The sequence below is a fragment of the Zingiber officinale genome, chromosome 4B (genome assembly GCF_018446385.1).
Source record: "Zingiber officinale cultivar Zhangliang chromosome 4B, Zo_v1.1, whole genome shotgun sequence".
Lineage (NCBI taxonomy): Eukaryota > Viridiplantae > Streptophyta > Magnoliopsida > Zingiberales > Zingiberaceae > Zingiber > Zingiber officinale.
Window position 1 is genome coordinate 44222605 of NC_055993.1, and position 26516 is coordinate 44249120.

The following is a 26516-nucleotide window of genomic DNA, read 5'->3' on the forward strand; positions in this document are numbered from 1 at the left end:
TATTTATTTTAGAGAAAAAAATAATACACGAAAGAGGGGAAAAAACTAGTAATAAAGAAAACAAATAATGTATTAAAAAATAATAGGGAAAAGAAAATATTGTTTAACAAATAATTAAAAAAATATAAAAAAAATAAAAAATCGCAACGCTGCAAATGCCCCAAGGGGGTCCAACACCCTCTACGGTTGTGATGACCTTGTAGCCATGGTGTAAGTACCGTGTAGATGTCAATCGTCCCGTGGAATAGTAAATTTTGTGACCGGATAGCATGATATCGGTAGCCATGGTGTAAGTATTGTCTAGGAATGGAAATTGTTATATGCAAAAAGGGCATCTTGGTCTCTCAAAGAAAGTACACATTAGATCTCTTTCAAGAAACGAGTATGTTGGGATATAAGCCAGTGAAACATTGATTGTGCTAGGAAATAAAGGAAGAATGTTTGAGAGAAGACTGATGAATAAAGCTATTCACATCTTGTCAAAAATATTTCTCTCACATACTCACCGGACATTGTTTTTGTAGTAAGTTTAGTAAGTCAATATATGCACTCACCATGCCAAGGGGTATATAGAAATCTAAGGTACTTGAAACAAACTAGGGAAAAGAGATTTTTTTTTTGCAAAAAATAATGATCAAAGAGTGAGCGCATTCACTGATAAAGATTGGGTTCAATCAATCACTAATTGAAAGTCAAGATATGACTATTCTACATTAGTATGGGGAAATTTGGTAACTAGCACAGTAAAAAATAATTCCTTGTTGCAAGAAGTAGTGTAAAAGCCAAGTACATATCTATGGCCCATGGAGTGTGCCAACTTGTCTAGATGAGAAGAGTGAAGAAAAAATTAAAGATAGAGTTTGAAAGTCCTATGCAGTTTTTTTGTGACAATAAATCAACTATTAGTAGCTTTTTTGTGACAATAAATCAACTATTAGTATAGAACCAAATATGTTGAAGTTAATGGATACTTCATTAAGGAAAAGCAAGAGAAAGGAATCCTAGTGTTGAATATGTTCCTACTACTCATCAAGCAGTTGTTTTACTTACAAAAGAATTATTAGAACAAATTCATGAATTTCTTGTTAGCAAACTTGGACTCATCAATACTACGGCTAAGCTTGAGGGAAGTGAAGATTTGTAGGTCTTTTTGAGAGCGTGAAATAAAACGAAATGAAAGCGATAACCACTCACAGTGATCTCCCGAAGAAATCGCAACTGAAGACGTCGGTCGACGAAGAGGCTGCCGCTGTCGGAAGCACGATCACGGGGCAACTAGAAAGCACTTAAAGTTCACGAGCCAAATCTCAGCCTCTGGACGTTCTCCTTTGCTCGACCAAATTATCGTCGCCTCACCCTTCTGCCCTCACTGATCACCTTTGAAACCTTCTCCACTGTCCCTCTTCTCATGGCTTGGACGCACCTTAAATAAGAAGGTTGAGGAAGACGAGGGGGAAAGGACACTCCTTCATCTCATTGGCGTTTTGCAGCAAATGAGCGTTTCAGCAACAAAAGAGACGAACTCTTTCGTCTTCTGTAACGCCCAACATCTCCCACTCGTCCAAGTCAATCCACAAGGTTATATGGTCACATAGATCATGTCAGTCACATAGACTACAAGGTGATCATGTCACGAAGGCCAGAGCGACATTAGTCACAAAGACCAAATAAGTCACATAGACTTTATGAGGATCAAGTCACGAATACCAAAGCAAATTAGTCACATAGACTTTATGAAGATCAAGTCACGAAAACCAGATCAGAATATCCATTCCATACATTAGGGAAAATGGTTCGTGCGACAGCAAGCACACTGAGTATTTAATTGCTAAGAAGATTGTCACACCTTACTTAGCTGCTCCATAGAACGAATCAGAGACATAAATGACTTGCCTTTACCCCAGATTAAATTATTTACATCATTATGAACATCTCTAATCTCTCATATTGACCATATGTCAAGAGCATGTTCAACATCTCCAATCAAACAAATTATTCACAATTATATTTTATGTACTGAATTAAAAATGTAACCGGTACCAGTGAACAAATGTCACAGATGTAAATCAATCTTAATCTTCCTTTTTAGCTAGAATTTATTCGTTCTAATCAGTCGCTTTCCTAGTTATGCTCCATAGACCGAATCATTCATAGCCAATAGAAAACATGCTAAAGTAGCAGACACTGATCAAAACTTCAAGTAGACAGCTAAATAGTCACTTAGGGTGAGATCGAGATTAACTTATAATCTCAAGGGTCTCACATAGTAGAGAAGCAGGGATCCATTCTCCTACTACCCTTCTTGTCGCCATAGCACATGTGGTATGAATCACATGCTACGATGTTATTCTCTTTACCAAAAAGAGCGCATGTTTTTCCCAAAATTTAACAGATTTCGATCTAGAAATACCTAATGTCTAATCCTGAATTCAACATATGAATTCTAATCTGATCTTTAAGTAGATTCAGTAAATGGTGGGGTGCATTTACTCCAATCATTACACAAATGATCTCATCTTGACACAATTATCAAGGCGACCTTAACTTATGGGTATGTCTCTATTCACAGCTACATAAGTTGTCTCATAAGCAACGGTCTTACCTCTATTTGTACTCAACAAATAGAGATGATTGTCCATGTGAGTGGACAACATTCTTATCGAGACTTTTATTCGAATGTAGCAAAGACATATACACTGAATAGATCATGTCATTTTTCATTTATCAAAATGTCTTTACAATTAGTTGCATTCTTCGATTTTCCAAAGACTTCACATGTCCATGAAATGACTCTTTAGTTAATGGCTTAGTAAAAGGATCAGCAAGCATATTTCGTGTAGGGATGTACTCAAAAATCACCTTTTTCTTGTCAACAATATCCCTTACAAAATTATACTTAATTTCTATATGCTTGTCTTTGTTGTGATATTTGAGATCCTTAGAAAAAGCTATTACAGCTTGACTATCACAGTACACAGTAACAGGACTCCCACTATCCTCGGCAATTTTCAGATGCTTCAGGAACCTTCTTAGCCAGACAGCCTCTTGCACAGCCTCTTGCACAAGACACATACTCAGCTTCCATTGTCGACAAGGCTACACAAGCCTACTTCTTGTTGTTCCATGAGATGGCGCCACCATTCAGCAAGAAGACATAGCCAGATGTGAATTTTCTACCATCAAGGTCCCCTGCCCAATCTGCATCTGTGTAGCCACTTAGACTCATATTTGATCCTTGGAAGGAGAGGCAATAATTCGTTGTTCTTTTGAGATATCTGAATATCCTCTTCACCGCTTTCCAATGTCTCGATCCTGGGTTTGACCGGAAACGACTAAGCCAACAACATAGCTTATATCAGGACGAGTACACAACATAGTGTACATCAAACTACCAATGGCACTGGCATATGGTTTCTTCTTCATTTCGACTATTTCCTCAGGAGTCTTGGGATACATACTTTTGCTCAAGACAGTACCTTTCACTATAGGCGTCTGTTCAACGTTGCAATCTGACATATTGAAGTGTTGCAACATCTTAGTGATATAAGCTTCTTAAGACAAACCCAAAAGCCTCTTTGATTGGTCTCTAACGATCTTTACTCCTAAGATGTACTCTGTTTCTCCCATATCTATTATGTCAAATTGTAATGAAAACCAACTTTTGACTTCTATCACACACTTTATGTCGCTTCCAGCTATTAGCATATCATCAACATATAATGATAAAATGATAAACTTTCCTTTTTCCTTTCTTAGGTAAACACAATGATCCTCATTGATCATTTCGAAACCATAAGACAATATTACTTTATTAAATCTTATCTTATGTTCCATTGTCTTGACGCTTGCTTTAGCCCATATATAGACTTCCGAAGTCTACATACTCTTTTCTCTTAGCCTTCAGCAACATAACCTTCTGGTTGTACCATATAGATTTCTTCGTCAAGATTACCATTAAGGAAAGTCGTTTTTACATCCATCTGATGTAATTCCATGTCATATTGTGCTACTATAGTTAGGATGACACGTATTGACACAAACTTCACAACCGGGGAGAATGTCTCTTCAAAGTCAATACCCTCCATTTGGGTATATCCTTTTGCAACTAATCGAGCTTTGTATCGATTAATCGATCCATCTGCTTTCCTCTTTACTTTGAGAATCCACTTATTCCCAATAGTCCTTCGACCCGGAGGAAGATCGACTAAATCCTAAACTTGATTCTTTCTCATTGACTCCATTTCTTCCTCCATTGTAATTTTCCATTCTTTTCTAACTGAGCTTCTCAAAGCTTCCTCAACTATTCGAGGTTCCTCATCATCAACTGGGAGAACCATCAATGCCTCATTCTCAATATCAAACCTTCTCCGAGAAATAATCTGACGACTACTTCTTCGAAGGTTAGACTGTTGAGAAACTAACTCATTCAGTGGCAAATTACTCCCACTCAATTGACTAGATTCAGGCATCTCCTGATCTGTTGATAAAGGAACATTATCCTCCTCCTCTATCTCATATAGAGGAATTGTCTTATCAACTTCACCTCATGTTGGGAACTCAGTTTCAAGAAAAGTAGCATCTCTTGACTCTATTTCAGAAATGATTTCATCTTGTCGCTCACCAATGAAAACATAACCCTTAGAAGTCTACCTTATAAAGATAAATTTCTTACCTCTGGGTCCTAATTTTCCATGTTCGTGAGTCTTATCATGAACGTAGGCAGCTGACCCCCAAGGTCTCAGATTACTTAAATCCGGCTTTCTGCCTGTCCAACGTTCATGTAGGGTAGATGGAACTGACTTTGAAGGCATTTTGTTAAGTATATAGGCCGCAACTAATAATGCATCTCCCCAATAGGAGATTGGCAAATTAGCCTGCGCCATCATAAACCTAACCATTTCAAGAAAAGTCCTATTTCTTCTTTCAGCAACCCCATTTTGCTATGGAGCTCTAGGGATAGTTAGCTGTCTAATAATCCCTTTTCATTACACATTGTCTTGAACTGATCAGACAAATATTCACCTCCACGGTCAGTGCGCAAGGTTTTAACCTTACATTTCAATTAATTCTCAACTTCGTTCAAGTAACGAATAAAGCAATCCAATGCTTCAGATTTGTGAGAAATCAAATACACATGACCAAAACGTGTGAAGTCATTAATAAATGTAATGAAATAAGAACTCTCATTTCTAGCCTTCATATTCATCGGACCACAAATATCCGAATGAATTAATTGCAATGGTGATTCAGCCCTAATAGCCTTACCAAATGGTTTCCTAGTCGTCTTTCCAGCAAGATAATGCTCACATATAGACAAGTTAATCTTAGCATGAGTGCCTAAGAGACCCTCCTTAGCTAATCTATTCATTCGTTCTTGTCCTATATGTCCCAATCTAGCATGTCAAATTTCATCATTAACATCAGCATTACTAGTAAGAGCAATGTTTGAAAAACAACCATCATTATTATTTGGTTCTACAACAAGAATCATAAAATCATTTGTTACATAATCATATCCAATTAACACAGAGTTAATTCGAAATTCCACACAACGGCTATAAAAATTTACATTGTAACCTAAATCAAGAAGACAAATGACGGAAACTAGATTCCGTCGAATCTCAGGAGCATATAGGACATCATGAAGAAACAAGGTGCCTCCATCACGTAGGTTGAGCTTGTAAGTGTCAATTCTTTTGACTTCAATTCTTGTATTGTTTCCTACATATATTCTTTTGTTGCCCGCTGGTACCCGACGGTACTCCACATATGTAGCTCGATCACGAGCTACGTGATTCGTTGCTCCTGAATCTATAATCCACAAAGGATACGAATCAGCTAACAACACTGTACTTGCAACATATTGCTCGTGGAAAGAAGACAAAGTTGGATCTACCTTTTTAGGCTCAGCACACTCCCGAGCAAAATGGCCCTTCTTACCACAGTTGAAGCAAGTCAACTTGCTCATAGGTCTTTGTCCATATCTCTTTCCTTTCTTCTTGATTTGGTTTTTAACAGCCACAGCACTACCCTCCTTTCCTTTTCCCTTTCCTTTCTTAAACCATCTTTTCTTATTCTTGAAACCAGAACCTTCAGCTACAAAAGTTTGACCAGAAATCCTTGCGGATTCAATCCTCTCCGCCTCAAGTTCAACATGATGTGAGACATCGGTGAAAGTCTTGATACTCTCACTGTGGGTCAAATTCTGTTTCATCGTTTCCCAAAAATCAGGTAGGGAACGAATAACTGCTTGAACATGTTGTTCATCGGTCAACACATAACCAGCAGTCTTAAGCTCTCGAATTATATTACCCATCTCCCTGAGATGTTGGGCCATAGTAACATTCGAGCGTTTTTTATAGCTATCAAACTTGATAGTTAACTGACGGAGCTTGCTCAGACTTACTCCACTGTACTTCTCTCTAAGGGTTGCCCAAACAGCATGAGCAGATGGTAATGGCTCATACTTAAATACCAGGTCATCCACCATTGAACTAATCAATATACCCTTAGCAATGGAGTTCTTCCTTTTCCATGATTTATAGGCATCAAGATCACGTCTGTGCTGTGTTATAGAACCATCAATCAGTTCCTCCATGATTTGATTTACAGCCTCTAGAACTTCTTGTTCCTCAAGAACGTATTGTATCTTAAGATGTCAGATTTTGTAGTTATCCCCATATAATTTCTCACCCTTATTGAGTTCAGCTATGATGTTTTTAGTTGTCATGATCTACATAAATAACCACATTATTTATTATTTCAGTGTAATTCATATATGTGTAATTATTTATTGACTCAGTGTAAATTAGAGTTAATTTACAAAATCAAGTGATAGCATTGTTTCCACTCATCATTTGTATGTTCTAATCAAATCAACACTGATCAATCATATTACACATATCCCATCTAATGAACGAATCATTATTAAAATGAACTAATCATTTTTCATATGAACTAATCATATGGATATATGAACGAATCATATTCACATGAACTAATCATGTCATGAAATGAACTAATCATTTCCCAGTTTGTTAACATATAACATAACTTCTCATTATATAATTCTGTTCGTACATAACGACAGAAATTATTACATGACTCAAAAACTGGATGAGCAAACACTGTTCGTACATAACGACAGTAAACAGAACACTAGTAACATAGATAAGCTAGCACTACTCCCACTAGGATAAATGCTAGAGCAGTGGGTAATTGCATCCCATTTGTCCCGGATTCTATGATGGGTGGTTCAGCCTCAGATGTATCCATCAAATCCATTTCTGGATCTTCTACACACTTTTGAGGATCCTCCTCTAATTCTTCGGAATCTATCTCTAGATCCTCCTCGGGATCCATCTCTGGATCCTCCTCAAAATCTTCAGGATTCATTTCTGGATCCTCTTCAAATTATTCGAGGTTCATTTCCGAATCATCTTCAGATTCTGCGGGATTTGGATCCTCTTCTAAATCTTCAGAATCCATTTCTGGATCCTCCTCAGATTCTTCGAGATCCATATCTTCGGGATCTGGATTCTCTTCAGATTCATCAGGACCTCATTCCAAATGAAATAACTGTCTACACGTCTCTAAGTATGAGATGTGCCCATTAGAATCATCCCAAAGTTAGAATGCTATCTGCCTTAGATGTTCCGATAATGAATAAACCAGACACCATCTTCTTTCTGTTTCCTGGACTTGATACCCTTCTTGCTCGAGATTCCAGAACAACTAATCAAGCCGACCAATAAGTCTACTGACTCCGTGATCCGGATTATATTCCAGCTTCTTGATCTCCTCCCATAGCTCATGTTGTCATTCATTGCGACTAGTCATCGTGTATATCGTTCTTTGTTTCTGGAATTGAAAATCATGATGTCAGTACAAAACTGACAAACCAGTAATAAAAACTGGTCCAATTCAATTCCCACATATATAACAAAATATACAGAATGCACAAACAATTAAGAAAAACAAATTCCCTTATTTTAGAGAGTCTCATGTGACTGACACATTGGATCGGTCGATCAGGAATCCGGATCATAAGCTTAATCTATTGTCCTTATTAGAACTAATCTAATTGGACAGGGATTTTTGACCTATGTTCTGTTATTGGTTAAGCTCATTTGAGTCAATCTCAGACTTATTGATCAAACTCAGGTCCGTTTGATTCATCCAATGCCCATTAGATTAAGTCTGATCCATTAGAACAAATCTAATTTTTATGATCAAATCTGACACGACAGAACTAATCCGGTCATATTTGATCAACCCAACTACTGTAATCAAGATCATCCTAATTAATTCAATAATAAACCGAGCTGGTTAAACTAACAATAATTTGAACCAGCTTTAGGTATCATTGAATTAAATTGGTCTGCTTAAATCAACTAATAATTTAAACTAGACCTGAGTTTGATTGGACAAGTTAGTAGGGTTCCATTTTCAGTAAATTGAACCATAAATTAATTAAATATTTATTTATTAATTAATAATACATTTTAGTATGTATTTAATTAATTAATAAATATATTTAATTAAAATTTAAACAAAAGTTAACGTTTTTTTTTCATGCAAAGAAAAATGTATCATTAATTAACATTTTTTTTCGCATGATTCACTGTGCTTTGAAAAAAAACTACTGTTCATGCCTTTAATCGATTCATGAATCGATTCAATGAGGGTTTTTTTTCACTGTGCTTCGTCAAAAAGCATTGTTTGCGTTTTTTTTCTTCTCTTCAATCGATCCAAGAAATCTGCGCAATTTTGAATCGATTGAACTGCAATTTCAATCGATTCAATTCAATTGAATCAATTGGTTAATCGATTCAGAAAAAACGCGAGCCTTTTCGCGTCGATTTTCATGCTTTAAATACATGCTCGATACCATTGTAGGTCTTTTGAGGCATGAAAAAAAAAACAAAGAACGGTAATCACTCACAGTGATCTCCCGAAGAAATCGCAACTGAAGACACCGGTCGACGAAGAGGCTGCCGCTGTCAGAAGCACGATCACGGGGCAACCGGAAAGCACTACAAAGTTCACGAGCCAAATCCCAGCCTCTGGACGTTCTCCTTTGCTCGACCAAATCACCGTCACCACACCCTTCTGCCCTCACTGATCACCTTTGAAACCTTCTCCACCGTCCCTCTTCTCATGGCTTAGACGCACCTTAAATAAGAAGGTTAAGGAAGACGAAGGGGAAAGGACACCCCTTCGTCTCCTTGGCGTTTTGCAGCAACGAAAGAGACGAACCCTTTCGTCTTCTGTAACGCCCAACAAGATTAACATAAAAATCCTATATGATTTAGTCCAATATTTGATATCAAATTATTTGATTTGATAGGATTTTATGTGATTTTGCATAATAGGATTTTATGTGATTTGGTAGTATTTTGTAAATATAGTAGGATAATATTTTTTATTCCTTTATTGTTGGGATGTGATACACCCATTATAACTATAAAAATATGTATCTTTTTCGTTGAGGAATAACAGCCAATCATTTTTCCCACTCATATTTTTGCATAAAATTATCACACCTATCATTTTGTCAGGGAATAAAAGTTTTAACAACATAAAATAATTTTGCACTTCTATCAAACATGAAGGCGATTGGTGGACCACCTAAAACATTTGAAGATAAAGTGGAAATTTTCATATTCTTGTATTTTTTTTATAAGGTAGAATGCATTTTAATACATGATTACTCTTGGTATTCCATATTTTCAAGCTGACATGTTAGTAATATATATCTTTGGATGGTTTTATCATGATCACTTACAATGAGTTTGTTTACCTTTCAAAGTAATACTACTTTATGCAAGATGAACAATTCATTTGTTTTGTCCATGGATCCAAGATAAGAGTTCTACTTTACTCGTAAATCGTTCTCCACATATGTGATGCAGCTCAAAATAGAGTTATGTACTTCAACTAATGAGTCATAATCGCATGCCTAAGGTGGTGATTTAGTTAAAAAAGGATATATAAAAAAGTAGTTTATATTACTCCTTCAATTAATATAACAATAGGATGGTAGTCATTTTTATAGGCCTTACAATAAGATTACGGCAAAATAACTTAAAATAATATAATAGAAACTTATTTTTATTTAGACAACAACACCAACTAAACTTTTATCCTACTAAATGAGGTCGGCTATAAGGATCCTCCTACTCCATTGGGTTTAATCCCCTCATATCATCATCTATATTTAAATAAATCTCTTCCGATTTTATGGTTGCTAACCAAGCATTCTTTGATCTCCCTCTTCCTCAATTAATATACATATTTGTCATGGTCTCACATCACCTAATTGGGACATTTATTGATTATCCAAGTACATGTTCATACCATCTTAAATGCATGTCTAGTCTTCTTTCAATAGGTACAAAAGTCTGACTTTCTTTCTAATATTCTCTTTTCTTATCCAATTCATCCTCATATATCCCCACATCTACCTTACATCATCATCTCTGGGACTTTCATCCTTATCCATCATTTTATAAAACTTCTTTTTAAGCTTTAGAGGTACCATACAATGAATGCATGATGTCCTCCTCCATTTCAACCATCCTACCTATATCATATATAAAACATCTCTATCAACGTCTCCATCCTTTTACAAAAATAAATCTAGATACTTAAAGCTCTCAGTTATAGATAACTCATTATTTCCTATCTTAATAATTATCTTGCTACGTCTAACTACTAGTAAACTAAATTCCATATATTTTGTCTTTAGTCAACTAAGCCTAAATCTTTTGTTTTTTTTTCTAGAATTCTTTATATAATTTCCCTCAAGACTCGGCTATAAGCTTTTTTAAGGTCAATGAATATCATGCATAAGACTTACTTCTTTTCATGATATTGAGAGATGTATAACTTCTATTGTCGACTTTTTAAGAATGGATTTAAATTAATTTCTGGTCACTTTGATATAATTTCTTAATCTTTTTTCTATGACTCTTTCCCAATGTTTTATAGTGTTACCCCCGATAATAATGCCTCTCCAGCACCCACAACCTGCAACTCGTAATCCGTTAATCGTTAGGGTTGTGAGCATGAGGGTATATAAATAGCGAGGTAATGGTGAAAAGGGATATGTTTTTACACTAATCCTAATCTAAGTTTCTCAACTTCTACATTTTTTACCTTCTTCCTTGGAACACCCATGATGACTTAGGCATCAGAGGGGCCTCACTAGGATGACTCCCCACAAGCCCTCTGACGCATGTTTATCCTTGCAAGGAGCACCAGATCCCGTGAACCAATAAATTTTGACTGTAACACATAGTATAACTCGTTAGCTTAATATCCCTATAATTCACACAATGTTATACATCCCTTTGCTTTTATACAAGAGGACTTGAGCACTTACAAAAAAATATTTTTATTTAGACCTAGACCCAAATTATTTTAGTATTCCGAATAATTTTAAAATGGCATTTTTTTATTTACACTTGTTTGCTATATAGGTCATTGAAAAGGTTTAAACAAGAATCATTGAAGAGCATCTAAACAAAAGCATCAGTGAAAAATGAAGCTTACTCCTTTAAATTGAGACAACTTTTCCGGGCTCAATTGTTGTAGAAACATGTCATAGTTGGTAGCAAAGATATGGGTTACTTTCTTAGAAAGATTATCACCAACCACAGCTCCCATTTGGGTCAGCTTCTGCCTCCATACCTACTGGCAAATGTCCAATCAGTTCCGGTAAAATACATTTTTAAAAAAGAAAAACTTAGGCAAAACTATTATAAAATGCACTCCCCGATGAAAGGAGAAAGGCATAATTTGTTAATGTTTAACAATTAATCAACACGAACAACTAAGCTTCAAATTATAAGTGCAGAATTCGTAGAATTTAGTTATTGCAATGCAGTTAAAATAGGAGACCAAGGCAACTTATGTTATATTTGGACCTAATGTTAGATCAAGTATAACGCAGTTAGCATGCAAAATGAAGATACGGCAGATCCCGTTGGTTCTTTAACCTAAACCCGCACAAAGCTCTTTGCGGCATTGCATCAAGACTGAAAAGGAAACGGGGAACGAAGAACGATATACCTGAAGCCTTCGGAGTTGGACGCCCTTGGGGAGCAAGAAGACGACCATGCCCTGGAACATGCCATCGGAATCTGGAGGAGAAGAATGCTGCGGCTTCTTGGAGCCTCCTTTTCGGGCCATCCAAAAATAATAATAATAAATCAAGCTCGCAACCACGAAAGCAACGTCTTCTTCATAGTCGGTAGCCGCCGGCGGAGAGATGACGCGTGTTCTGCAGGAGGGATGAACAACCGAAGCTGCTATGGCGGCGATCAAATCGTACATACAGACGATGTAAGTCTTTTTGTTTCCCCCTTTTGTCATTTTACATCCAAATAGATTTTCCCAAATACAGTTTTATTTTTAAATTTTCATGTAAATCAAAATTCAAATCGGCATAAGTGATTCATAACACTTTAATTTTCTATTAATTTTAGATGATCACCACTTAAATGAGGCATTATAAAATATTCTACCGTCCTTATAAGACGATACGATGGTGAGTCATAAAACATTATCACATGAGTATTGTCGCATGAGATATAAATAAACATATAGGAGTGAAAAATAATGAATATAGAATTTAAACATCAAATGAAAAAGAGAAACTATATTGAATTTTGTGATAGTTATGTTAGTATCCAAAAATAGTTTTGATGTGATCAACCAAGTTAGGTTAGGTTCTGTTGGTCTTTAACCCTTGTGTCTAAGTGTGTAGGAATTTAAGAGCACAGTAAGTCGAGTGAAAGACGCAGCTAGCGAGAAGGACGACACGGAAGAGAGCCGATGGATTCGGTGCGTCTGAGGGGTGAGGAGCTGCGAAGAGTACGTGGACGGACGAGAAGAAGGCGCGCAGTGTTTTCAAGGGACGAGAAACTAAAGTGGAAGATTGCTTGAAGATTGGAAGTTGGGTTCGAGTGAGCCATATTCCGAATGGCCGAGAGCTTGGGTTCCGCTTGCTATAAAGCGGTTCTGTAGAATTTGGCTAAGTTTTCAACTCTGGGCACCCGGAACCAAAAAGTCATCCTCTATTGACTTTTTGGTCCGAGTCTTCTGGTCCGGTTCCGCTCGCTTGGGTTCAGGTCTTTCGCTTCGGTTCTGCTTGCTTGGGTTCACGTCTCCGGCCCTTCACACCCTCTCCCTCTCCTATTCTTCTTCCTTGGCCGGCGGCATCTACATCTCAAGGAGCTTGGTTGGTGGCCGGATCTTGCTTAAGGAATAAGGAGAGATAGGAGGTTTTGTTTCTAACATCCCTTAGAGCTTGGTGGTGTGACCGAACCTCATCTATTCTTGGAATTATTGTGGCGGCCGAAACTCACAAGAAGAAGAAGGAAGCTTGGGTGGTTCTCGTCTTGGTAGATCGTCATCCACACGACGTCCGAGATAAGAAGAGGAATACGGTCGAAGATCAAGAAGTTGTTGTTTACAAAGAAAGGTATAACTAGTAATTCTATTCCGTATCATACTAGTTTTCTTTGTATACTTTTTGAAATACCAACACACAAGAGGCATATGATTCTAGGTTTCGAATTTGTGATTCGAGTTTGTGTTTTTTTCGTTTTTCGAATTTGTGATTCGATTATTCCTTTTGGTTAAAACTAGGGTTATATAAGAAAATTAAATATTAGATTTCATTAAAAGGCTTTGTCTAGGAAGTGGTGGATGCTCCCATACCCAAGAAGGTCTAGTGCCTCGCCATGTTTAACTTGGAAGCCGATTTCTGAAATTAATATTTAATTGAATTTGTAACATGGGTGGATTTGGATCAATAATGTTAAGCATCGTTTGTGATCCAAGTATAAACCACTAAGAACAGATAAGTTAAATTTGGAATCAATAATGTTAAGTTCCGTTTGCGATGCCGAATTTAATTTCTAAAGAACATAATAGGTTGTTAGAAAAGGTTCGATACTTGTACAAAATTTTTGTACAGTGGAACTAGTACGATGTTCCTAGGACCAACCAACACTATGTGTGCTTCCAACGCTTATAAGAGACTTCTCCGCCTATGACGAAAGGAGAATTTGAGTAGTGCTTCAGAGTCTTGGATTAACAACATTCCCAATTGTAACCAAGTAAAAAATCGATAGCATCTTTCCTTTTAGTTTATCAATTCTTTTTATACAAGTAGCTTATTATTTCAAAAGATCGAGAAAGGTTATTATTATTATTATTATTATTATTATTATTATTATTATTTCTTGGATTAACAACCTTCCCAATTGTAACTAAGTAAAAAATCGATAGCATCTTTCCTTTTAATTTATCAATTCTTTTTATACAAGTAGCTTATTATTTCAAAAGATCGAGAAAGGTTATTATTATTATTATTATTATTATTATTATTATTATTATTATTATTATTATTATTATTATGCAGACAAGTAACCCCCTCTTGTTGGTCGCACCAATCCTAACAAGTGGTATCAGAGCCAGACTCGCTTTAGTAGGACTAATCCTCATCCGAAGCAAAAGAAATGGCTGAATCCAGCATCTACCTGTCGAAATTTGAGGGAGACTTTGCAACTTGGAAGAAGCGCATGGAGGTATTCTTTAAAACTGATTTCGAAATTATCTTAAGTATAAAGTACGGTTTTGTAGCACCTACGGATCATCATGGAGCCGAGAAAGAAGAATACACATGGACGAAGAAGGAGCAAGTCGACTTTGTGGCTAATAGAAAAAGCAGAGTTTCATCTACTCAGTGTTCTTCCACCCCAGGAGGTTAGCCGAATCGAAAACTACGACTCCGCCAAAAATCTCTGGAAGAAATTCCTGAAGCTTCACGAATGTACCTCAGAATCCAAACTAGCTAAGCGGGACATCCTCCTAAGCCAACTGATGAACCTCTGGATGAACAAAGGAGAGAAGGTAACCCAACTCCATGCAAGAATCAAAGACCTAATCACCCAAATTAACAACCTCGGAGAAAAGGTAACAAATCATGACTCTTTAAGGTACGCACTTAACTCCTTTTCGAGAACTCAAGAATGGTTAGCCTTAGTAGATGCTTACTACATCTCTAAGGACCTTGAGGTATGTACTCTTGAAAGCTTATTTTTAACTTTTGAACTTCACGAGTCTCGTTGTATAGATTCTCAGGAAATAGAGAAATCAAATAACATTGTTCTAAAAGCCAAGAAGGATGAATCAAACGCCAACAACTCCTTCGACGATGATGAAACAACATACATGGTAAGGAAATTTAAGAAAATTTTTAAAACTAATAAGTTTAATCAAGTGCAGGCAAAGAAAAGAATGCAGTATCTTTGCAAAGAGCAATAAATTCTGAGATAGAATCTATGTATTCTAACAAAGTCTGGGAGCTTGTAGAACCATCAAATAGTGTAAAAGCTATTGGATGTAAATGGATCTACAAAAGGAAAAGAGGGACAGACGGGAAGGTAGTAACCTTTAAAGCAAGGCTTGTTGCGAAGGGGTATACTCAGAAAGAGGGAATCGATTATGAGGAAACCTTTTCACCAGTAGCTATGCTTAAGTCTATCCAGATACTCTTATCCATTGCTGCTCATATGGATTATGAGGTTTGACAAATGGATGTCAAGACAACTTTCCTTAACGGAAGTCTTCAAGAAAATATCCATATGAAGCAACCAGAGGGGTTCATTGAAAAAAGCAAAGAGCATCTAGTGTGTAAGCTAAATCGGTCTATTTATGGACTGAAGCAAGCTTCAAGGTCTTGGAACATCCGATTTAATAAAATAATCCAGTCGTATGGATTTATTCAGTGTATGGATGAGTCTTGTGTATACAAGAAGTGTGATGGAAACGTAGTGATATTTCTTGTACAATACGTTGTGACATTTTGTTAGTTGGAAACAATATCAAAGTGTTGTCGGAAGTAAGGGTATGATTGTCCAAGTAATTCGATATGAAGGACTTGGGAGAATGCGCGCATATTCTTGGGATCAAAGTAATAAGGAATCGCAAGAAAAGAATATTGTGCTTATCCCAAGCTTCATATATCGATACAATCCTGTCTCATTTTAGCATGCAAGACTCTAAGAAAGGTTTTCTACCTTTTAGACATGGAGTAGCTTTATCTAAAGAGATGTCTCCGAAGACATCAAAGGAGATAGAGGACATGAAGGTAATTCCTTATGCTTCGGCTGTCGGAAGCCTAATGTATGCTATGTTGTGCATGAGACCGGATATCTGCTTTGCCGTGAGCATGGTTAGTAGATATCAAAGTAACCCTGGACAAGGACATTGGACTGCTGTAAAGCATATATTAAAGTATCTGAGAAGGACTAGAGTTTATATGCTGGTTTACCAAGCAGATTATTTGTTGTCTGTGGGTTACACGGATTCAAACTTCCAATCAGATAGGGACAATAGTAAGTCTACATCAGGCTATGTATTTACTTTAGGAGGTGGAGCCATTGCATGGAGGAGTGTTAAGCAGAAATGTGTTTCAGACTCAACCATGGAAGATGAGTATGTGACAGCCTCTGAGGCAACCAAAGAGCTGTATAGCTTAGGAACTTCCTAATGGACTTAGATGTAATTCTTGGTTTGCCCAAAATCATCACAATTTATTGTGATAATAGCGGTGTAGTAGCAAACTCGAAGGAACCACGAGCCCATAAGGCGAGTAAACACATAGAGCGTAAGTACCACCTGATACGAGACATCGTAAAACGAGGAGAAGTTGTTGTTGCCAAGATTCCATCAGCGGATACCTTGGAAGATCCTTTCACTAAGGCCCTTCCGGCGAAAGCTTTCGATCGGCATGTTGAAAGAATGGGAATCAGATGTATGACAGTGTTTATGACAGCATAGTCTTTTAGTATAAGTGGAAGATTGTTAGAGTGTATACTAAAAGCCTACCTTTTTATAAATATTTATTATGAAATAAAAGAATCACATTGGTCAAATGTCTACATTTATATGCTAAATGTAGTTATTCAATTAATTTATATTGTAGATAACATGGTGTGTGGTGTCACACACAGAAGATCATGTTATCAGTTCTTTATAAATTATAAACAATAGCTCACGACTAAGATGAATAGGAATAAATTATTGAAATAGTCGTAGTATAATTTGATATTAGTTTATCTTGACTATAAAATTACATTAGTACACTCTAATTGTATTGAGTAGGACCATTTAAGGTAAGTTCTTTTTATACCGACTGTATAAAAGAACAAAACCTTTGTTATTATGGAAGTGTGTGCTCTTAATCCCAATATAGTAACAAGCACGTGTACTTAGTATTTATTTCTTTGACTTATCAAAGGGTGAGATTTAGCTCGTTAAATCAAGAGACCCGATAAGTTGGGAAATAATATTATTTATAGTGTGTGTTGTTGATTATAGAAGGAACTGTGTCCTAGGAATCTAGGTTGATAATATCCCCAAGAGGAGCTCATAAGGATTGTCATGTAAACCCTGCAGGTGGACTTAGTCCGACATGACGATAAGGTTGAGTGGTACTACTCTTGGAGCTAGATTAATATTAAGTCAGTTGTTAGTGACTCATTTAATTAGTGGACATTCGATATTTTAAACATAGGGAGATTAACACTCTCATGATAAGAAGGAGCCTATATAATAATATGGGAGTGGTGCGGTAATTCAATAATAACTATTTAGTGGTATGAGTTATTATTGATGAACTTGAGTTGGGTGTTCGGGGTGAACACGGGAAGCTCGAGTTCATCGGGAGACCAAAACTCTTTTCTCCTCTCGGTCCCTGTCGTAACATCTTATTTACAAAGTCTTATACTCATCTAAACCCACATTCTTACCCACCTTAAGGTGGCCGACCAAGCCTAGCTTGGAGCCCAAGCTAGGGTCGGCCAAACCAAGGTGAGTTGGTTTCAAAAGGTGCCCGACCCTAGCTTGAACCCAAGCTTAGGTGGCCAGCCAAAATTAAAATAAAAGAATTTTATTTTTTAAAATCTTTCCTTATGTAGAAGCCATGATTTAAAAGAGAGTTTAAAAATTAAATCTTTCCTTTTATAGTTTCTAAAAATGATTAAGAGAAAGGTTTGTTATCTTTCCTTATTTGTAAGGATGATATCTTTATGTGGAAGATTTTAATTTTGAAGAAAATTTTCCTTTTTGGAAATCATCCACATGTTTTAATAAAGAGATTTTAATTTATAAAAGTTTCTTTTTATAACCAACCATGAAGGGAATTTTTAAAAGAGAAATTTTTATTTTTAAAATTTCCGGAAACAAATTAGGAAGTTTTAATTTTATTTTAAAACTTTCCTTATTTGGAGGGATGATAAGGGTCGACCACAAGAGGGGTTAAGAGGTAAATTTAATTAAATTTTCCTTATTAGCCATTGGCAAGGAAATTAAGGAAGTTTTAATTATGTTTAAACTTTCCTTATTTGCCAAGACGAAGGAATATAAAAGAGATGGTAGAGGTGTCTCACCTCACAACATATCATCTAGTATTCTTCTCTTTTCTTCCTTGGTGGTGGCCGGGTCTCTCATCTTTCTCCTTCTCCTATTCTTCTTCCTTGGTGGTCGGCGGCATCTCATCTCAAGGAGCTTGGTGGTGGCTGGATCTTGCTAGAGGAAGAAGGAGAGATGGGAGGCTTTGTTTCTTAGCATCCCTTGGAGCTTGGTTGGTGGCCGAAGTTCTTCATCTCAAGGAGTTTGTTGATTGGCCGAAACTTTCAAGGAGAAGAAGGAAGCTTGGGTGGATTCTCATCTCGGTAGATCGTCGCCCACACAACGTCCGAGATAAGAAGAGGAATACAATAGAAGATTGTGAGGTCTATAAGCTACAAAAAGTATAAGTAGTTATTAGTTTTCGCATCATAACTAGTTCATCCTTTTGTTTAGATCTTGAAATACCAAACACAAGAGGCTAGTGATTCTAGGTTTTCAGATTTGTGATTCGAATTTGTGTTTCTTTTATTTTTCGATCTTGTGATTCGATTGTTCTTTTTGGTTAAACCTAGGGTTACTATAAGGAGATTAAATATTGAATTTCGTTGAAAGACTTTGTCTAGGAAGTGGTGGATGATCTCATACCCAAGAAGGCCTAGTGCCTCCCCATATTTAACCTAGAAGCCAATCTCTGAAATAAATATTTAATCAAATTTGCAACATGGGTGGATTTGGATCAATAATGTTAAGTATCATTTGTGATCCAAGTCTAAACCTCTAAGAACATATAAGTTAAATTTGAAATTAATAATGTTAAGTTCTGTTTGCGATTCCAAATTTAATTTCTAAAGAACACAATAGATTGTTAGGAAAAGTTCAGGACTTGTACAAAATTTTTGTATAGGGGAACCGGTACGTTATTCCGAGTAGCAACTAACAGCGAGGCACTAGGCCTTTTTGGGTATAGGATCATCCTCCACTTCCTAGACAAAGCCTCTCAAAGAAAACAGACATTTAACTTTTTACAGTAAACTAGGTTTAACTATAGAGACCTCAATAGAAGCACATTATCGAAACATGAAATCGAAAAATAAAATCGATAACAAAAACGATAACTTAAAACCGATAACCTCTTGTGTTTGGTTTTTCAAGATCTATACAAAAGATGAACTAGTTATGATGTGGAAACTAATAACTAGTTATACCTTTTGTAGCTTATAGACCTTTTGATCTTCTACTGTATTCCTCTCCTTCTCTTGGATGTCGTGTGAGCGACGATCTTCCAAGATGAAATCCACCCAAGCTTCTTCCTTTGCTTCCAAAATCCGGCCACCAACTAACCTCCAAGGGATGCTAGACAAGAGAGCTTCCTTGTCTTCTTCTTCTCCTTCAAGCAACCGACCACCAAGAGATCACCAACTAGATGCTGCTGGCCTACAAGGAAGAAAACAAAAGGAGAGAAGAGAAAGAATAGTGCCGACCACCAAGGGATTGGAAGAGAAGCATAGAAGATGTGTTGTGAGGTGAGGCACCCCTCCTTTTCTTTTATAATCCTTGGTCTTGGCAAAAAAGAAAAGTTTTAAACATAATTAAAACTTCCTTATTTTTCTTGCCAATGACTAAAAAGGAAAATTTTAAAATAAAAAATTAAAACTTCCTTTTCTTCTTGTTATGGCCGACCATATACTTGTGCTCCAAACAAGGAACGTTTTAAATATAAAATTCAAACTTCCTTATTTATTTCCCGTAAGAAATTTTAATAAAATTTTTTTCTTTTAAATCCCTTGTTGGTTATAAAAGGAAAATTTTATAAATTAAAATCTCTCTTTTAAAAATGTGAATGGTTACAAAAAAGGAAAGTTTTATCAAAAATTAAAATATTCCCTTTAACTATAAATAATGAAAGATATCAAATCTTTCTCTTAATCCTTTATAGAAAGCTATAAAAGGAAAGATTTTAAAATTTAAAAACTCTCTTTTAATACCATGGCTTCCACAAAAGGAAAGATTTTAAAAATTAAAATACCCTTTTAATTTTAATGTGGTCGGCCACCTAGCTTGGACTCCAAGCTTGGCCGGCCACAACTTGGCTCCATCCTTTGGCTTGGCCGACCCTAGCTTGGGCTCCAAGCTTGGCTTGGCCGACCTCAATAAGATGGGTAAGAAGCTTGGCTTTAAGTGGATATAAGACTTTATAAATAAGAGGTTACAATAGGGACTGAGAGGAGAAATTGGTTTTGGTCTCCCGACGAGCTTGAGCTTCCCGTGTTCACCCCGAACACCCAACTCAAGTTCATCAATAATATCTCATTCCACTAAAGAGTTATTATTGTACTACCGCACCAATCCCATATTACAATATGAGCTCCTTCTTATCATGAGTGCGTTAGTCTCCCTATGTTTAAGATATTGAATGACCATTAATTAAATGAGTTACTGAAAACTCACTTAATTAATATCTAGCTCCAAGAGTAGTACCACTCAACCTTATTGTCATGTCGGACTAAGCCCACCTGCAGGGTTTACATGACAATCCTTATGAGATCCTCAAGGGGACACTATCAACCTAGATTACTAGGACATAGTTTCATTCTATAATCAATAATACACCATATAAATAATATCATTTCCCAACTTATCGGGCCTATTGATTTAACGAACTAAATCACACCCTTTGATAAATTAAAGAAATAAATATTAAGTATACGTGCTTGTTATTATATTATGATTAAGAGTATGCACTTCCATAATAACAGAGATTTTGTTCTTTTATGTAGTCAGTATAAAAAGAAATTACCTCAAAAGGTCCTACTCAATACACTCATAGTGTACTAGTGTAATTTTATAGTCAAGATAAAATAATACCAAATTACACTACAACCACTCTAATGGTTTGTCCCATTCCATTTTGGTTGTGAGTTACTATTTATAATTTATAAGAACTTATAACATGATCTTTTGTGTGTCTCCTCACACCATGTTATTTACAATATAAATTAAACAGATAACTACACTTAGCATAAATGTAGACATTTGATCAATGTGATTCTTATTTCAAAATAATTGACTAGTGTGACCAGCATGCTTTCTCTATGCCAAAACCTTGGTCAAAGAATTCACAATGTTAGCATCGATCGGTACTCTACATATCCTCTATCGATGATATCTCAAATGAGATGGAATCACCTTAGTATGTGTTTGAATCACTAATATGAGCGAGGTTCTGATTTGCACAAATATTATGATCATTTACACATGTTTTAGGGCATATCCACGTACTTTATTCATATATATTCGTTGCATGATTGCCTCTTTCATCTTGTATTCATTATATATATTCTTTTGTTCGGATATCTGCTCTTTGTTTAGTTTTGTGTTGACAGGGATGATTTTCAGAGAAAAAAAACGGTGATTATCTACGCACCGAAATAAGCCAAAGAACACAGCCGTGCAACACACGGTCGTGTGACCAGACAAAAGGGAGCAGTGCACGGTCGTGCACCCTTGCACGACCGTGCACCCTTGCACGGCCGTGCACCCTTACACGGCCGTGCGGCCATGACAGAGGCAAAGTAGCACACGACCGTGCATCATTGCATGGCCGTGCCACCCCAGGCCGTGACAAAGGAATGCCCGACTGTGCATCCTTATACGGTCGTGCCTCAAGGAGTAGAAGCTAGAGACCACACGGCCGTGCAGCTTCGCCAGAGGAGAGGATTGGCGTGGCCGTGCCAACCTTGCACGGCCGTGCCACGGGCCGTGCGGCGCCCATACCCTAGCTTATAAAAGGGTCAAGAAACCTATTTTTGGGACATCTTTAGTTCGAGACTTCGTCCCTCACCTCGGGGAAAACCGTCGAGCTTCATTCACCACCGTCTCCTCACGATCCGTCCATCTTCTTAGCAAGGAAGCATCCCCAAGACATCAGAATCATCAAGCATCTCTTCTTCCTTTCCTTTTAGGGTTGTAAGTATGCTTTTCTTTATGTTCTGGGGTTGTTCTTCCCCCACAATGGAGTAGACATCCTCTTCTAGGATTAGGAAGTATTTGTAATACGAAGGAGATGTAGAACTATGTTGATTCGCCTTATTTCTATTCAATGAATTGTTTATGCCTTGTTTATACTTGATGAAGTTGTGTGTGTGACATAATTATGTTTCTTGCACGCTTTATTGATTGATGTGGAGGATTGTTGATCCCGTAAAGGGGATACCTTAGAGCGTATTGACCAAGGTACGCTCGTGACAAGGGTAACCCTTTCCGGACGTCTAAGACGTTCCCTTAAAAGGAGAAACAATCTCATAGGAATTGCTGCTCTCGTAGAGAGAGTGCTCTAGATCGTATACCCGAGGGGCCCTAGTGACAAGGATAACCCGTTCACGGACGTCTAGGACATTCTCTTGAAGGGAGAGGTAATTCCTCCATAAGGAGGTAGGTAACCCTTATCCTTATTGTTATTTACTATATGTGTATCCCAGTGATCTACCGAGGCACCCTCGTGACAGGGGGGTTAACCGTTACAAGATTTCACAGGGATCGTCTCTATTCGATACTTAGGGATATTGACCAATCTAACTTCCTACAAGAGCATGGACATAGAGGGTAGAAACTAAGAAATCTATGTAGTATCTCCTAGTATTATAATGAAACCGAAATCCTAGAATCCATCTCCCGAAGCTCATTCCCTCCAAGATCTCTTCTCTCTCTCTCAACCTTCTTTCTCTCTTCAATCACTCTCATTAGTTTGTAAGCGCCAAAGCTAACTTTCGACCATCTAGATAACCTACTTGCGACATCTCTAGTGCTTAATCAACATCCCCTGTGGATTCGACAAATCTTTTATATTACTGACGACGAAATCGTACACTTGCGGTTGCGTAATAAATTTTTGGCGCCGTTGCTGGGGACTGTTTGCATTAACATTAGTAGATTAGCAATTTAGTTAACCTAGACTTGTGAATAGTTTGTGTTTTCCCATTTTATATTGCAATTTGTTTTCCATATACATAATCTAAAAAAAAACACTGTATTTTTTTTTCTTTCAATTTAAATTCTGCATTATCTTTCTTGTTCTTCATATAGCGTTTTATTTCTTGTCTTTAATTCTTTATTTTTATCTTTTCTCATAATTTTTTTAGATATCCATGAGCACTAACATGTCAAGCAGGGCCTTAAGAGGTTTCTTTGCACCCATTTCTGCAAGATTTTTATCTCCTATTGTGTAACCTCATATTGAAGCAGAAAGTTTCCAACTAGACCTAGAGTTAATTTCAATGATACATGGTCACAAATTTGGAGGAGAAGCATCAGAAAGTCCTTCTCTGCACCTTGAGACATTTCTAGAGCTTTGTGATATGATGAATTATGAAGGAGTATCAACAGATGTAGTTCGGTTGATGGCATTTCCTTTTAGCATCAAGGATAAAGCAAGGATTTGGTTATATTCTCTCCATCCTCAAAGCAGCACAAGTTGGGAACAATTGAAGCAGCAATTTCTGAATCATTTTTTCCCTCCAAGCAGAACAATCTACATGAGGAGTTGCATCATAAATTTTGCTCAAGCACATAGAGAATCAATATTTAAAGCATGGGACAAATTCAGGAGTCTGCAAAGACAGTGCCCTCATCATGGTTTAGAGAAATGGCTGATTCTACACATATTCTATAGGGGGATTTCTTTTTTAGATAAGTGTTTGTTAGATTCATCAGCTGGAGGGTCTTTTATGGACAAGAGTATAGAAGAAGCTTATACATTAATTGATCAAGTGGCATTGAACCTCTAAGGATGGTCGAGCAAAAGTTGGATGGAATCTTCCTCAGAAATTCAAGAAGTACAAGTCATATATACAAGAGAGTCTGTCAAACAAAATGCAGTTCAACCACCCAAGAATGTCGAAATTCAGAAGTCACAGAATGAGGAGTTCAAAAATTTGGGGGAAAAGATTAATAGCATAGTTTTAAAATGGTTCAAGGAAGACCTTCCTCCTACACAGACAAGATCTAGTATAACTGATAATGATATTAAGTTGAGAAGTGGCAAGAATCATGAAGAACTTCTGAAGAAAGATTTGTTTAAGATTGAGGAGAAGGACAATAGAAGACCTAAAGAACTCAGTTCCATTACTCCAAGAAGTTCCCAAAGGCCACAAGTACCTTTTCCTCAACGGTTGATGACACCAACACTAGATAAGCAAGCTAGATCTCCTCCACAAGCTCAAAGGGAGTATGTAAAAAAGGAAGTACCTTTCCCAAGACCTACACTAAAGGTTCTTTTTCCACAAAGGCTGGTGAGGGTCAATGAAAACGAAGACTTTGGCAGATTCTGTGACACCAATATGGTTGAGTGTAGATTTCTGGACATATATGAAGATGAGGACTCTTCAGATGATGATTGTGATGATAATGTAGCAGACAATAAGTTTTCAGATCTACCTTCTGGGTTTACAGGGTGTTATGATGAAATTGAGTTTTCGGATGATAATGTGATGTGGTAGATCAACTTGAAACTGCAAATGAAGTTAGTGATCCTCCTATAGATGATTCTCCCACTGAGGATATTGATGTTGGTTTATTTTTTTGATGCTTTTGTTGATGATGATAATATTGAAGAATGTGTAGGGAGCTGTGTTTGGAAGCAACATCTCAAGAATCACCTCCTTCGATCACACAACCAATTGATGATATAGAATTTGTAAGAATGGAATTGGTTGATGATAAATGTGTAGGGACTTTTGTAATGGAAGCGAAGCCCCAAGAATCACCACCTTTTATAGCATCAACACCTGAGCCAGAGCCAGAACCATCATTTGCTTCAGAGGAAGTCACATCCATAAGTTTAGTAGTTTCAGGTATCATTCAGCAAAGCAAGGTTAGTATTTTTTGTGATACTTTGGAAAATATTATAGAGGTACCCATCATTGACTTTATTGGATGTGATTAAGTTTTTATTTCTTATTCTGCTTATTTTAATATGGTTCTAGTTCCTTCTTATATTACATGCTTGTGGGAGATTTGTCTTTCTTTTGGGTGTGCAGATTTTCATGGAGCCTATAATTGGAAGCTCGATCTGAACCGTCTTCGACCTCCTGAAAGAATTTCCAAGAAGACAAAGATGGAGAGGACGATTCTTCACTCTTTGATGAAAGCTCCTTCCATAATAAGAGCCCTTGGTAAGAGGGTTCTAAAATATTTTACCCCTCCAAGAGCGAGATTTCGATGAATCTAATGAGGTGGTCAAGCTAATAACCTTAAACAAGCGCTTCTTGGGAGGCAACCCAAGTTCATTTTCCTTGTTTTATTTTTAGTTTCTTTTTACTTCATTGATAATAAATTATACCCTCTGCTTAATTTTTCTTGCCTATCTTATTTTTGTAGAATTCAAAGTTGTGGAGGAATGTGAGCATCGGATAGAGGAGTATCTTGAAGCACATGCATGTCAACCATTTGAAGCTCATCACTTGGTAACTTCTCTAAACTTCATAAATTTCCTTCACATTACATTTCTAGTTTTCATCGGAACGATGAAAAGTTTAAGTCTGGGGGGATGTTTGGGTTTAGTTTAATGTTTGTCATACTTCTTAGTTTTTGCACATTTCAAATAAAATTTTTACTAGTTGCATCCTACATCATATTATGATTGTTTGTTCCTTAATGCAAAATACTAGTTATTCTAGATTTTATGTGGTTCATGTGTTACTTATGTTTAGTGATCTATCCTTTTATATCTATGATAGCATGAAGTGAGCAATGTTTTACTATAAGAGTTTAAGTATTGACCTTGTTTTAGGATCTCTATACACTATGCCTATTTTTGATGGTTGATAACTCTAAAATAGTCATGATTCATAGATTGGACTAGTACTTGTGTTTTTATGGTGACCTCTCAATTATATTTTGATTATTGGATAAACTCAGATCATGTAAGCTCATTTGGAAAAAAATTAATCCCATAAAAAAATGAAAAAAATGAAGGTTTATTCAAGTTTGATACTTTGCAAACATTCAAAGAAAAAATAAAATAAAAATAAGGGATAAAAAAATTATTGTCGTGAGTGGAAACTAGCAATTCACCCCTTTGAGACCGAGTT

At 36.7% G+C, this 26516-nt stretch overlaps 1 protein-coding gene across 3 annotated transcripts in view; it reads right to left on the reverse strand.

The window, feature by feature from the left end:
• LOC121975009 (DNA polymerase lambda-like) overlaps window positions 1–12370 on the reverse strand; it is a 58462-nt gene extending 46092 nt beyond the window's left edge. For 2 of the 3 annotated variants that reach the window (XM_042526353.1, XM_042526352.1), the window contains exons 1-2: window positions 12076–12370; window positions 11557–11694 (exon numbers count right to left, since the gene is read on the reverse strand). In XM_042526353.1, coding sequence (XP_042382287.1) covers window positions 11557–11694; window positions 12076–12339 — 402 coding nt within the window. In that variant the 5' untranslated portion in view covers window positions 12340–12370. Of the gene's footprint in view, window positions 1–11556; window positions 11698–12075 lie in introns of all 3 variants that reach the window. The other variant, XM_042526354.1, reaches the window with a different exon arrangement.
• Window positions 12371–26516: the final 14146 nt, after the last annotated feature.